The sequence below is a fragment of the Gigantopelta aegis genome, chromosome 6 (genome assembly GCF_016097555.1).
Source record: "Gigantopelta aegis isolate Gae_Host chromosome 6, Gae_host_genome, whole genome shotgun sequence".
NCBI lineage: Eukaryota > Metazoa > Mollusca > Gastropoda > Neomphalida > Peltospiridae > Gigantopelta > Gigantopelta aegis.
Genome location: NC_054704.1, coordinates 3,039,081 through 3,052,600, shown reverse-complemented (window position 1 = coordinate 3,052,600; position 13,520 = coordinate 3,039,081). Strand labels below are relative to the sequence as shown.

At 42.6% G+C, this 13,520-nt stretch overlaps 1 protein-coding gene across 1 annotated transcript in view; it reads right to left on the bottom strand.

The window, feature by feature from the left end:
* LOC121374344 (serine/threonine-protein kinase NIM1-like) overlaps window positions 1-13,520 on the bottom strand; it is a 74,887-nt gene that overhangs the window by 10,314 nt on the left and 51,053 nt on the right. The window contains exon 3 of the mRNA XM_041501417.1: window positions 7,015-7,283. Coding sequence (XP_041357351.1) covers window positions 7,015-7,283 — 269 coding nt within the window. The remainder of the gene's footprint in view (window positions 1-7,014; window positions 7,284-13,520) is intronic.

Below are 13,520 nucleotides of genomic sequence, written 5' to 3'. Positions count from 1 at the left end.
GATGTATGTTTACAAATAAATACCTGGACTGTAGTTACGTGTCTGTACGTGGATGTATATGTTCACAAATAAATACCTGGACTGTAGTTACATGTCTGTACGTGGATGTATATGTTCACAAATAAATACCTAGACTGTAGTTACATGTCTGTACGTGGATGTATGTTTACAAATAAATACCTGGACTGTAGTTACGTGTCTGTACGTGGATGTATATGTTCACAAATAAATACCTGGAATGTAGTTACATGTCTGTACGTGGATGTATGTTTACAAATAAATACCTGGACTGTAGTTACATGTCTGTACGTGGATGTATATGTTCACAAATAAATACCTGGACTGTAGTTACATGTACAAATAAATACCTAGACTGTAGTTACATGTCTGTACGTGGATGTATGTTTACAAATAAATACCTGGACTGTAGTTACGTGTCTGTACGTGGATGTATATGTTCACAAATAAATACCTGGACTGTAGTTACATGTCTGTACGTGGATGTATATGTTCACAAATAAATACCTGGACTGTAGTACACATGGATGTATATGTTCACAAATAAATACTTGGATTGTACTTACATATCTGTACATGGATGTATATGTTTACAAATAAATACTTGGACTGTAGTACACATGGATGTATATGTTCACAAATAAATACTTGGACTGTACACATGGATGTATATGTTCACAAATAAATACTTGGACTGTAGTACACATGGATGTATATGTTCACAAATAAATACTTGGACTGTACACATGGATGTATATGTTCACAAATAAATACTTGGACTGTAGTACACATGGATGTATATGTTCACAAATAAATACCTGGAATGTAGTTACATATCTGTACATGGATGTATATGATTACAAATAAATACTTGGACTGTAGTACACATGGATGTATATGTTCACAAATAAATACTTGGACTGTAGTTACATATCTGTACATGGATGTATATGTTCACAAATAAATACCTGGACTGTAGTTAGATATTTGTATGTTCAACAGCTGACATGTTAACCCTGCAGTACTAACCATATGTTTGACTGCTGACACATTAACCTTACAGTGTTAAAGGTAGGATCAACTCCAACAAGAGCCTTATGTGTTGGAAAGATGCATACCCGGACCACCAACACATACGGACACTTTAGCAAATGAAAAACGCGTAATTTTAGAGTTAATAAAAAACCATGATTATTCCTGCTAACTGGGGGCAGCCATTTTGTTTCGTTTTTGTGACGTCCGGTGGGATAGCTTGGGGCGAAGTGACGTCAGCTCCTGACCATCTCCTGTATGTACAGAGTAAACAAAAGCAGTAATTTTCGACAAGGCGCTTCTCTTTGATCAACCTGACTTGTAAAACAGCATAAATGACGTAATAATATAATAAACTATTTAACTAAATATATTTCAAGTTGCATTAACGGAAAAAAATGGGGTTATAGTATTTTTTCTCTATTTAATAATCCAAAGGAAAAATTTACACTATTTCGCCTATTGATATGCTACGTTGGGAGCAAAAACGACAACCCACGATACCCAAGTGATAATTTTCTTTTCTTTGGGACTACGTAATTGGTCAGTTCTGTGTTTTTAGATGGAAAAATCTACTTAATCAATAGTTTTACAGAACTATTTACAGTAATAAACCATGTCCATTACAATTTTAGGGGCGACAGGTAATATTCCACAATACCGGTATGTATTTTGGTGTCTAGACAGCGTCAATTAATTGGCTCGTCTGGTTACCAATCAAATACACACCTGCCAATCAGGAATCAAAGGTAGAAGCAACTAACGGCATAGACCAATTAACTAAGAAAACACTCCGTGTATCATTTCAGTACGTAGGTTAATGCATGGGCAAAACATTGTTAATTGTTTCGACTGTCAACACATCAACCCTACAGTACTGACCATGTGTTGGACTGTCAACACATCAACCCTACAGTACTGACCATGTGTTGGACTGTCAACACATCAACCCTACAGTACTGACCATGTGTTGGACTGTCAACACATCAACCCTACAGTACTGACCAGGTGTTGGAATGTCAACACATCAACCCTACAGTACTGACCATGTGTTGGACTGTCAACACATCAACCCTACAGTACTGACCATGTGTTGGACTGTCAACACATCAACCCTACAGTACTGACCATGTGTTGGACTGTCAACACATTCATCCTACAGCAGGGTTAGATCTTCATAATTTGTTCAGGGTGTTAACAGGACTACCTGGCTTTCATTTCAGATAGTCCCTTGAAGTTTCAGGTGGTCCATATTTTGTAATAATAAGTTAAAATAACGCTGTGGTTTGTTATTTTGATAATTTAGTACTGAGCAAATCATCATGCATGTTCTGTACATACTATTAAAGGGACATTCCTGAGTTTGCTGCATTGTAAGATGTTTCTGACTAATAAAGTATTTCTACAATTAAACTTACATATTAAATATATTTTAGTGTTTAGAATATCAGTGTCTGTATATTCAATGTGTTTCTGGTACATACGTACGAAAAAAAAAAAAAAAAAAAAAAAATGAAATTTAAACTACCGTAATACAAATATTAGAACAACCAGAACACGTTTAATATAGAGCCACCGATATTTTATGCAGAAAAATATATTTGATATGTAATTACAATTGTTAAAAGGTCTTTGTTAGTCGATAACATCTTAAAAAGTGCAGCAAACTCAGGAATGTCCCTTTAATAATTATAATATATCAATTCATACTAAAACACATCAAATCAATATTCAGGCTGGAACTGACACTGGTATTATATCAAATTATGTTGTTTGACCTGTTAAATATGAACTAAAATGATTAGTACGGCTACTACATTGCTCAGTGGCCTTGTTATTATTAGGGGCGTTTCTTCTCCCCAATCAGGACACCTAGATCTGTGCCTGTATATATATTTCATATGAAATCTTTACAAGCCCCCCATCCCCCACCAGCCCTGTAAATTACTTACCGTTTTGTCATGCGAAACTGAAACATTCAATTACCTACTCCAGTTGTGTTATGAATATTGCAACACAGTGAATAACAGACAAAACAGTTTAAAATATTTCTTTACAATAATATTTTAGCTTGTATTGGTTTAATAAAATATTTGTTAGCTATTATTGTAACGAAATATTTGAAAACTTTTAGTTTTAACTCGAACGATCTGTTATTCATTGTGATCCATTATTGATAAACTGACAGTACTATGGCTGAAATATAGTGTAATTGCCCACAAAAACATTACCTAGTCCCAAAACGTAAGCAGTTTAAATCAAAATTAAACTGTGTGCTTCAAACAATTTCACATCACACAAAGCACTTGTAAGCCCTGTATTACTAAATATGTTTATTTCCTTTAATTTGTGAATGTAAAAGAACCCCAACAATTTTAATGAGATTGAAGAATGATCATCGAAAATATGCTACTTTGGGTTAATGATTTCACAGTGAATAGCATTATTATTATTATTTGATTTCACTTGATTGCATTTGATTTCATTTTTTTTTTTTTAAATTTGGGGGGTGGGGGGTGGGTGGGGGTGGAGGGAAGGGGGATCTGGGTTGTTTTGTTGTTTTTTTGAGAGGGGAGGGTCCATAACGGACAAATTTAAATATTAAAAAAAGTAGGCTATACCACTATTTTTCAGGATGAATTTTACTTGTAGATACAAGACATTGCATTTCTTGACATTTAAATTTAACAATTATATATACCATCGGTTTTTCTTAGAAATTCCAGCGTTTTGCGCTCTCGAAGTGAGTCCGAGTCCGATACACACTCAGGTGGAGACTGCTTTGATCCCGTTTCAAATTTTGCTGCACGCGTGCCTACTCACTGTTCTTTAACATTAGTAAATTAAATGTTAATTGCATCAATTTAATTGTGAAACAAATGCGAAAACTTGCAGATGGACAACCTAATTTTGTAATACGAAACGCTACTACATTAGTGAAAAACCGACCGTGCAGTGGGAATTCCGTAACCTCGTTTTACGTCACACGTGTGTTGTGTAAGCTCACATAGATAAAGCGAAAACTAACTTTACAAAGAGTCTACTTATGCTGGATCGTAACGTTCTAAATGGCTTTTTTCTTGATTCTGCAACATTTTCAGCAATTTACTTCACGGACACTGACATAAAATACCATGATTTACAAATAAATGCCTAATTTCTTAAATGCCTGGGCGCTTATTCAAAGACGTGGGCCTACTTCTGATCAAATACAGTACTCGATATAATAATCTGGGGCCTCACACACACATGCATGCTTGCTGCAGACTATGCAATTACAAAAATTGCAAGTGTACAAAAGGGGTACACAGGCACTTTGTGTTTGGAAATTTTGGCCAGTCCTGATATAATAAATCAAACATAATAAATATTGTTAAAAGTTGATTGAAACATGCAAGCAGTTTTGCGTTAAAATGGGAAAAATTACATCTTTGTAACTCTGTGAAAATTAATATGCATGTATCGCCAATTTCCATAATGGCATTTCAATTAGAACACCTCGCCTAAATTTAACTTCGGTGACGCGTGTACCATTTTACGAAAATGAACGACAATTGTCGATTGATGCATAATTATAATTTTGCTGAGAATCGTCAACTTCCCAGCTCTTTCATTCCGATGTGACGTTGGTAAATTAAACTACCATTGTATGAAAATGTGCGAGGAATCCCGTTATGTTCCAAATTCAAGATGATTGTATTTTGGCAGAAGACTGCATCGACTACAAAATGTGTCACTTGCGCATGCTCAGTTTAGTCAGAATGCGGTAACAGTTAAAACGAAAACTGCATCACGTACTGTAAATGAATGTGATATGATGGGGGACCAGTCATGTTAATTATGATACAACTGTTTTCTGAACAAGCCAGTTTCTGCTGTTTGAAATAGGTTAGCATAGATCCACAAAACGTTCATTTGTGCTAAATAAATTTTAAAATTCCAGGTGTTCTGACGGTATACGTGTTTGCAGCTTCAGGTAGTCCTGTTAATTTTCAGGTAGTCTCAGACTACCAGACTACCGTTAAGATCGAACCCTGTACAGTATTAACCATGAGTTGAACAGTAAACACATTAATCCTACAGTACTAACCATATGTTGGACTGCTGACACATTAACCCTACAGTAATAACCATATGTTGGACTGCTGACACATTACAGTACTAACCATATGTTGGACTGCTGACACATTACAGTACTAACCATATGTTGGACTGCTGATACATTAACCCTACAGTACTAACCATATGTTGGACCGCTGACATTAACCCTACAGTACTAACCATGTGTTGGACTGCTGACACATTAACCCTACAGTAAAAACCATATGTGTTGGACTGCTGACACATTAACCCTACAGTACTAACCATGTGTTGGACTGCTGACACATTAACCCTACAGTACTAACCATGTGTTGGGACTGCTGACACATTAACCCTACAGTACTAACCATGTGTTGGACTGCTGACACATTAACCCTACAGTACTAACCATATGTTGGACTGCTGACACATTAACCCTACAGTACTAACCATATGTTGGACTGCTGACACATTAACCCTACAGTACTAACCATATATATGTTGGACCACCAACACATTATCCTACAGTACTAACCATATGTTGGACCACTGACACATTAACCCTACAGTACTAACCATATGTTGGACCGCTGACACATTAACCCTACAGTACTAACCATGTGTTGGACTGCTGACATTAACCCTACAGTACTAACCATGTGTTGGACTGCTGACATTAACCCTACAGTACTAACCATGTGTTGGACTGCTGACATTAACCCTACAGTACTAACCATATGTTTGACCACCGACACATTAACCCTACAGTACTAACCATGTGTTGGTCTGCTGACACATTGACCCTACAGTACTAACCATATGTTTGACCACAAACACATTAACCCTACTGTACTAACCATGTGTTGGATTGCTGACATTAACCCTACAGTACTAACCATGTGTTGGACTGCTGACACATTAACCCTATAGTACTAACCATATGTTAGACTGCTGACACATTAACCCTACAGTACTAACCATGTGTTGGGACTGCTGACACATTAACCCTACAGTACTAACCATGTGCTGGGACTGCCGACACATTAACCCTACAGTACCAACCATGTATTGGACTGCTGACACATTAACCCTACAGTACTAACCATGTGCTGGGACTGCCGACACATTAACCCTACAGTACCAACCATGTATTGGACTGCTGACACATTAACCCTACAGTACTAACCATGTGTTGGACTGCTGACACATTAACCCTACAGTACTAACTGCTGACACATTAACCCTACAGTACTAACCATGTGCTGGACCGCTGGCACATTAATCCTACAGTACTAACCATGTGTTGGACTGCTGACACATTAACCCTACAGTACTAACTGCTGACACATTAACCCTACAGTACTAACTGTGTTGGACTGCTGACACATTAACCCTACAGTACTAACTGCTGACACATTAACCCTACAGTACTAACTGCTGACACATTAACCCTACAGTACTAACCTGTGTTGGACTGCTGACCCACAGTAACCTACAGTACTAACTGCTGACACATTAACCCTACAGTACTAACTGCTGACACATTAACCCTACAGTACTAACCATGTGTTGGACTGCTGACACATTAACCCTACAGTACTAACTGCTGACACATTAACCCTACAGTACTAACTGCTGACACATTAACCCTACAGTACTAACCATGTGTTGGACTGCTGACACATTAACCCTACAGTACTAACTGCTGACACATTAACCCTACAGTACTAACTGCTGACACATTAACCCTACAGTACTAACCATGTGTTGGACTCCTGACACATTTACCCTACAGTACTAACCATGTGTTGGATGACTAACACATTTACCCTACAGTACTAACCATGTGTTGGATGACTAACACATTTATCCTACAGTACTAACCATATGTTGGACGGCTGATACGACTTGAGCAAAAAGAGGTTTGGCTTCTGCTTCAGGAAGTCGTCCTTCGTTGGATATCTTGGTGAAGAGTTCGCCGCCGCTGGCATACTCCATGACGATGTGCAGCTTGGCGAGTGTCTCAACGACCTCGTAGAGGCGAATGATGTTCGGGTGATGCAGCTGCTCCATGCTGGAGATCTCACGTGACAGCAGACGCTGCGTCTTCTGGTCCAGCTTCGTCTTGTCCAGGATCTTAATGGCCACCTTCTCTACAATCACAAACACAACCAAGTATAAAGAATTGTTAGTCCCGATCTTAATGGCCACCTTCTGTACAATCACAAACACAACCATGTATAAAGAATTATTAGTCCTGATCTTAATGGCCACCTTCTCTACAAACACAACCAAGTACAAAGAATTGTCAGTCCTGATCTTAATGGCCACCTTCTCTACAATCACAAACAACCAAGTACAAAGAATTGTCAGTCCTGATCTTAATGGCCACCTTCTCTACAATCACAAACAACCAAGTATAAAGAATTGTTAGTCCTGATCTTAATGGCCACCTTCTCTACAATCACAAACACAACCAAGTATAAAGAATTATTAGTCCTGATATTAATGGCCACTTTCTCTACAAACACAACCAAGTATAAAGAATTATTAGTCCTGATCTTAATGGCCACCTTCTCTACAATCACAAACAACCAAGTATAAAGAATTGTTAGTCCTGATCTTAATGGCCACCTTCTCTACAATCACAAACACAACCAAGTATAAAGAATTGTTAGTCCTGATATCTCTGATCTTAATGGCCACCTTCTCTACAATCACAAACACAATGAAGTATAAACCACTTGTTCTACAGACCATGTAGCTGTAGCTACCTTTCGATCAAACACCAAATCATATTAACCAATTAGTTCCATTTCCAATTTCCACAAACTGCTCCAAATTATGTGTCAAACACATTCGTGACCTGGACAGAGGACATGGTGAAAGTAAACACCTGCGCCCATGGCAGGCATGCACTACAAAAGCTTACTCTGACCATGTCCATGACCATGTCCATGACCATGTCGCTAGGTGTTAGACAATATGGAAGGTAAGTAAATCACTACTTGTTCATCAGCACCTCAGCATATTTTAGAAAATTTGTTTCTAATTTTCATTATTATTCATACTTACCTAATACTAGCACAACAACAATGCTATACGACCCTGAATTATAACCTCCACTGCAGAATTATCTCCCCTTGCCAGATGTATAACCTACACCCGCGCATGGGTAGACCGTATATCCTCGTTATCGATTCAAAGTCCGGAATAACTGAATAAAAAAAGACCTCCCTCGGGGCGGGTGGGAGGTAACGGTTGTTGTGCTAGTACTAGGTAAGTATGAATAATAATGAAAATTAGAAACAAATTTTCTAATAGTCTTATTCAACTTACCGTATTAGCACAACAACAATGCTATAACACCGTTAAAGCACGAGAATTTAACATTAAAGGGAGGAGGTAAGAAAACAAGGAGGACTTACCCATTCAACCAGTAGTGTTCGTCTCAAGTAATGATACAGTGAAAAAGCAACCCACATCATACGAGGTATAAAATGTCAAAGTGACTTTTAAATTGAAGAACTACAACCCCAATTAAAAGTAAACCAAGTTAACAAGGTGAGGAAACCCGCACACCAAGTAATGGTAAAAGACACTCGACTGCCCCAGATAGTCAACCATCCACACCCCACTCTCCAAACAGGAGGTGGAGAACTATCTCCCAGAAAGACTGCCGGTAGCGACCGGACGAAATAAGGGTCGCCCCCTACTTGTGGCCCTGCGCACCGAAATGACTTGCTGCCCTGCAATGACTGATTGAATCCGCCAAGTTCCGTCCGGACCAACAGCCATATCATGGAAATAAAACCAGTCAAGCGTGTGTCGACCTTTCCAAAACCCCGCACTCATGACCTTGAAAATGTCCAAAAAATCATGGAAATTAAGGGAAGCAGAAATCGCCCGAATCTCATGAGGTCGAACAGAGAAATTCCGCAGAACATGATCACCCGCCTTCTCATATGCCAGTTTGATGGTTACAGCAATCCATCTCGACAAAGCATTCTTTGTAATGTCTCCTGGTTGGCGAGTGAAAGAGATAAAGAGTCTCTTCGTGTTTTGCCGGAGATTTCTAGTACGCTCCAAATAGAATTTCAAAGCCCGCACCGGACAAAGAAGTCTATCAGAATTATCTGCAGAAAGCGTACGAGATAAACATTGAATGATGGCCGGAGGAAACTCTTCCCCTGGCACCTGGTTTTGACCTGTCCGTATTGTAATCCACCAAATCATGCAAAAAAGCATGAATCTCACTAATACGATGGCAAGCCGCTAAGTGAGACCAGAAACAAAGTTTTCCACGTCAAATGACGAAGACTGGCGAATTTCAAAGGCTCATAGGGCTTGCCTTTGAGTGCATGAAGAACCAGAAAAACATTCCATTTAGGCAAAATGGAAGGCTTCTCCACTGTGTTTTGGAACGACTTAAGCAAGTCATGCAACACGAGATTCGTTGAGAAATCTTGACGTCCACACTGCCTCAGAGTAGTGAAAATGGACGACCGGTGACTTCTCACTGTTTGAACCTTCAGCTGTCTTTCTTGGACAAGAGCCAGAAAGTACTCAGCTAAGTCATTAACAGTAGGCGACAAGGGATCCACGTCCCTCTCAGTCGCCCAACGAACCCAAGCGTGCCAGTGACATTGGTAGACCCTCTCCGTAGACTGGCGCTTCGAAGAGGAGACGAGCTCAGCAACACGTTTAGAAAAGCCTTGGTTTCGGAGGGAAACCCCGACAACCGCCATGCGTGAAGTCGGAAAACCTCCGGCTTCGGATGCCACTCTGTCCGACGCAGTCTCTGACTGAGCAGATCGGGTATCAACGGCAACCACACTGGCTCCTGCACTAAAAGTGACAGGAGAGGAGGAAACCAGGCTTGAGCTGCCCAACTCGGGGCTACGAGTGTGACACGACAAGGTTGCTGTCTGATCTTTGCCAGAACCTTGCCAAGCAGAACCGGAGGGGGAAAGGTGTAAAAATCCAGTCCCGTCCAGTCCATGCTCAACGCATCGTACTCCAGTGCCAGTGGGTCTGGTACCAGCGATACAAACACTGGCAACTGACTGTTCAGGCGAGTGGCAAACTTATCGAGTTGAGGACTCCCCCACAACTGAAGAACTCGATAAGCCACCGTCCGGTGCAACATCCACTCCGTCTGAACCGGGGAACGACGACTCAAAGCGTCCGCCAAGACGTTCATGGACGAAGGAATGTGTTTGGCCAATAACACCACTCCCCAATCATCGCACCATTCCAGAATCTCCAAAGCCGCAAGACTCAATGACAGGGATTTGGTGCCTCCCCACCGATTGAGGTACGCAACAACCGACATGTTGTCCGACCTCAACAAAATTCGACGATGTCGAATAACAGTCCTGAAATGGAGACAAGCGTGACGCACTGCTTCCATCTCCAACAGGTTGATGTGACGACTCCTCTCTGAAGGAGTCCACACCCCTGACAGATGTTGATCCAAAAGGTGTGCACCGAACCCCTCGAGGGAAGCATCGGTAAACAGGACCAACTCTGGAGAAAGTGGGTGTAAAGGAACGGCCTGGGACATACACTTGTCCACTAGACACTCTTGGATCGGAAGAATGAACCAAGGCCCCAATGGTATCACCAAATCCCAGCTGAGACCATCCCACACTCGGGACAAATGCCATTGAAGCGGTCTCTTGAACCGTCTGAACCACACATGCAGCACCGCCAGTGATTCGAGATGGCCTATCAACACATGGAGCATGCGCACCGACGCACTTTGCTCCACCAGAAAACGTTGCGCCAACGTCCTGAAATTGTGAAGTCGCGAATCCGTCGGAAGAACGGACGCCTCCACAAGGTTGAAAACCACCCCGAGATAAGTGAAAACCTGCGTTGGCACTAATTCCGACTTGACCCAATTGGGAATAAACCCCAATCGGAGAATCATGTCGATCACAAACTCCACGCCCACGAGACATGCCGTCTGCAACGCCGCCGGAATTAACCAATCGTCCAGGTGATTGTGCATCTGTATACCCAACAGATGTACACGCCCCACCACTGCCTTTACTACCCGAGTAAAGACGTGAGGGCTTGTGGCCAATCCGAACGGCAGAATTTGAAACTCGTAAGCTCTGCCGTCGTAGAGGAACCGCAAGTACTTCCAAAAATCCCGATGGATTGAAACATGCAGGTAAGCGTCCTTCAAATCGATGGACGCCCCCATTCCCCCACCTGAAGCAAAGCGCGAACAGACTGAACCATCTCCATCTTCATAGATGGAATAACGACGAAATAATTCAGCGGCTTCAGGTTTAGAATTGGTCGCCACTCGCCATTCTTCTTCTGGGCGAAGAACAGATGGGAATAAAATCCCGGAGTGCCCAAATCCACCTCCTGGATGGCTTTCTTGTCGAGAAACTCGACAACCATCTTCTCCACCAGTACTCGTTTGTCGACAGGCGGTACTGCAGGTAACCGGGGGGAGGACGTCAGTGGAGGGGGTAAGAAAATGGAATTCTGTACCCGTTGCGGACAACCGACAAAACCCATGGGTCCAGATCTGGCAGTTTGCACCAACTTTGAACAAAATGGCGCAATCTGCCCCCCACAGGAAGATCTGCTAACGGAACCTCCATAAGCAGATGTCGATTGTCCACGCACCCTCATCCCGGCCGCTCCCCACCCCTGGGCGCCTTGCCCCGAGCGGAACCACAAAAACGTGCCGGCTTCCCCCGAAAACGTCCCTGTTTCGATGAACCACGGGCATTACCAGACTGCACGCCCGAATCCGACACCACAGGGATCTGATAACTGTCAAGAAAAGTCGATTTCTTAACAGGTGGAGGCTTAAAAGTAGACGCCGCCTGGCGCTTACGAGCAGTTCGGGACGGAGCAGCAGGGACGAATTTCGCCGCTTCTTGGTCCATGACCAAGTTAAAATTGGTCCCAAAAAGTAAGGTTTCCCTTACTGAGCGACTACGAAAGTAGGTTTTAATCACACCCATCGCTCTGAGTCCCGCCAGGTAGTGATCCCGACGCAGAAGTAGACTGTTGGCAAAAACACGCCCAGCAAGCTGAGCGACGTGATAAGAGGCTTTAGAAGCCGCCAACAAACAACCCTTAGCCATCGGCGGAAGACCCGTACCTAAATGGTTATTGACTTAAAAAAGAAGTTTAGATAACCTCTCCAAAGTCTCTAAATCCGTGAGTGGCACACTGACATTAGGAGATGGGTGGCAGTCTGCCTTCACCCTAGCGGAAACGACTGCTGGATGTGAAAGGAAGGAAGCTCCCAATGTCTTATACGAAGACGTGGACAAAACCTTCGCTGCAGACAACAGTTTCCCGGTAGCTAAAGCTGCCGGAAACTCCTCCACCACCACCCCCAAAATACGATCGCTACCCGCAATCAAAGCATCAATCTCCGCAAGAGATTCATGCGCCTCGTGCGCTAACGGCAAGCCGAAATCCTACCGCGGAGCCTCCGTCGCTAAAGGCCGTTTTCCAAACGAAACACCCTTGTAAGACTGAACAGCCTCCTCCGACGGAATGGCATCCGCGCACACCAGTCGGACCTGTTCCCGTACAAAACCAAGAACCGCCTGGTAATCATAATCGCCGTCTGGCGTACCATTGGCCAAATTGGGAATCTCGTCAAGCACCGAACCTTCCCCTGAACCACACACTGATTCGGAGGGAAAATCCTCTTCCGAAGAAGAAATTTTTTCAAACGACGCGCCATGTGCTGACCATAGCGGAAACGAAACTGCATGGGCAGGACGATGCGGACCGGCCGAATCTGCAAACTGGTCCAACCCCGGTCTCGCTGGAAACCCCGGCGGTGGAGGGACTGGTGGAGGGACTGGTGGAGGCGATTTCCCTAGCCAGGCCATGAAATTCTCAAAAAGAGAAACATAGTCCCCCCGAGTCCCCCCTGAGGGCGACCCGAAACCATCGGACCCTGAACGAAAGGTTCCGCCCACACAGTCGAGGGATAACACCTGGAACGTCTACCCCGATCCGACAGGTCCGGATTGACCATCGGTGTAGACACAGGCGCACCCAAGAAAGCTGCAGTTTCCCTGATCCCTGCCAAAACAGACAAAGGGACTGGTGGTGTCGGTTGAACCGGACCGTCAGGAAATTCGTACACGTACGAATCCTGCGCCGAATTCTGAACCCAACGTACCACGTGTGGATTAGCCAACCCAGCTGACGTAGCCACATGCGAACAATCTAAAACATACAAACACACACAACCAACCGGTTGGAGCCCGAGGAAGCCGTGTCAGACATTAACCCCCTGTGTAAATTACCCAAAAGACCTAGTATGACAGAGTAAAACAAAATTACAAATTAATAAACAATTTGATTTTTTTTTTTTTACTACAGAACTCGAA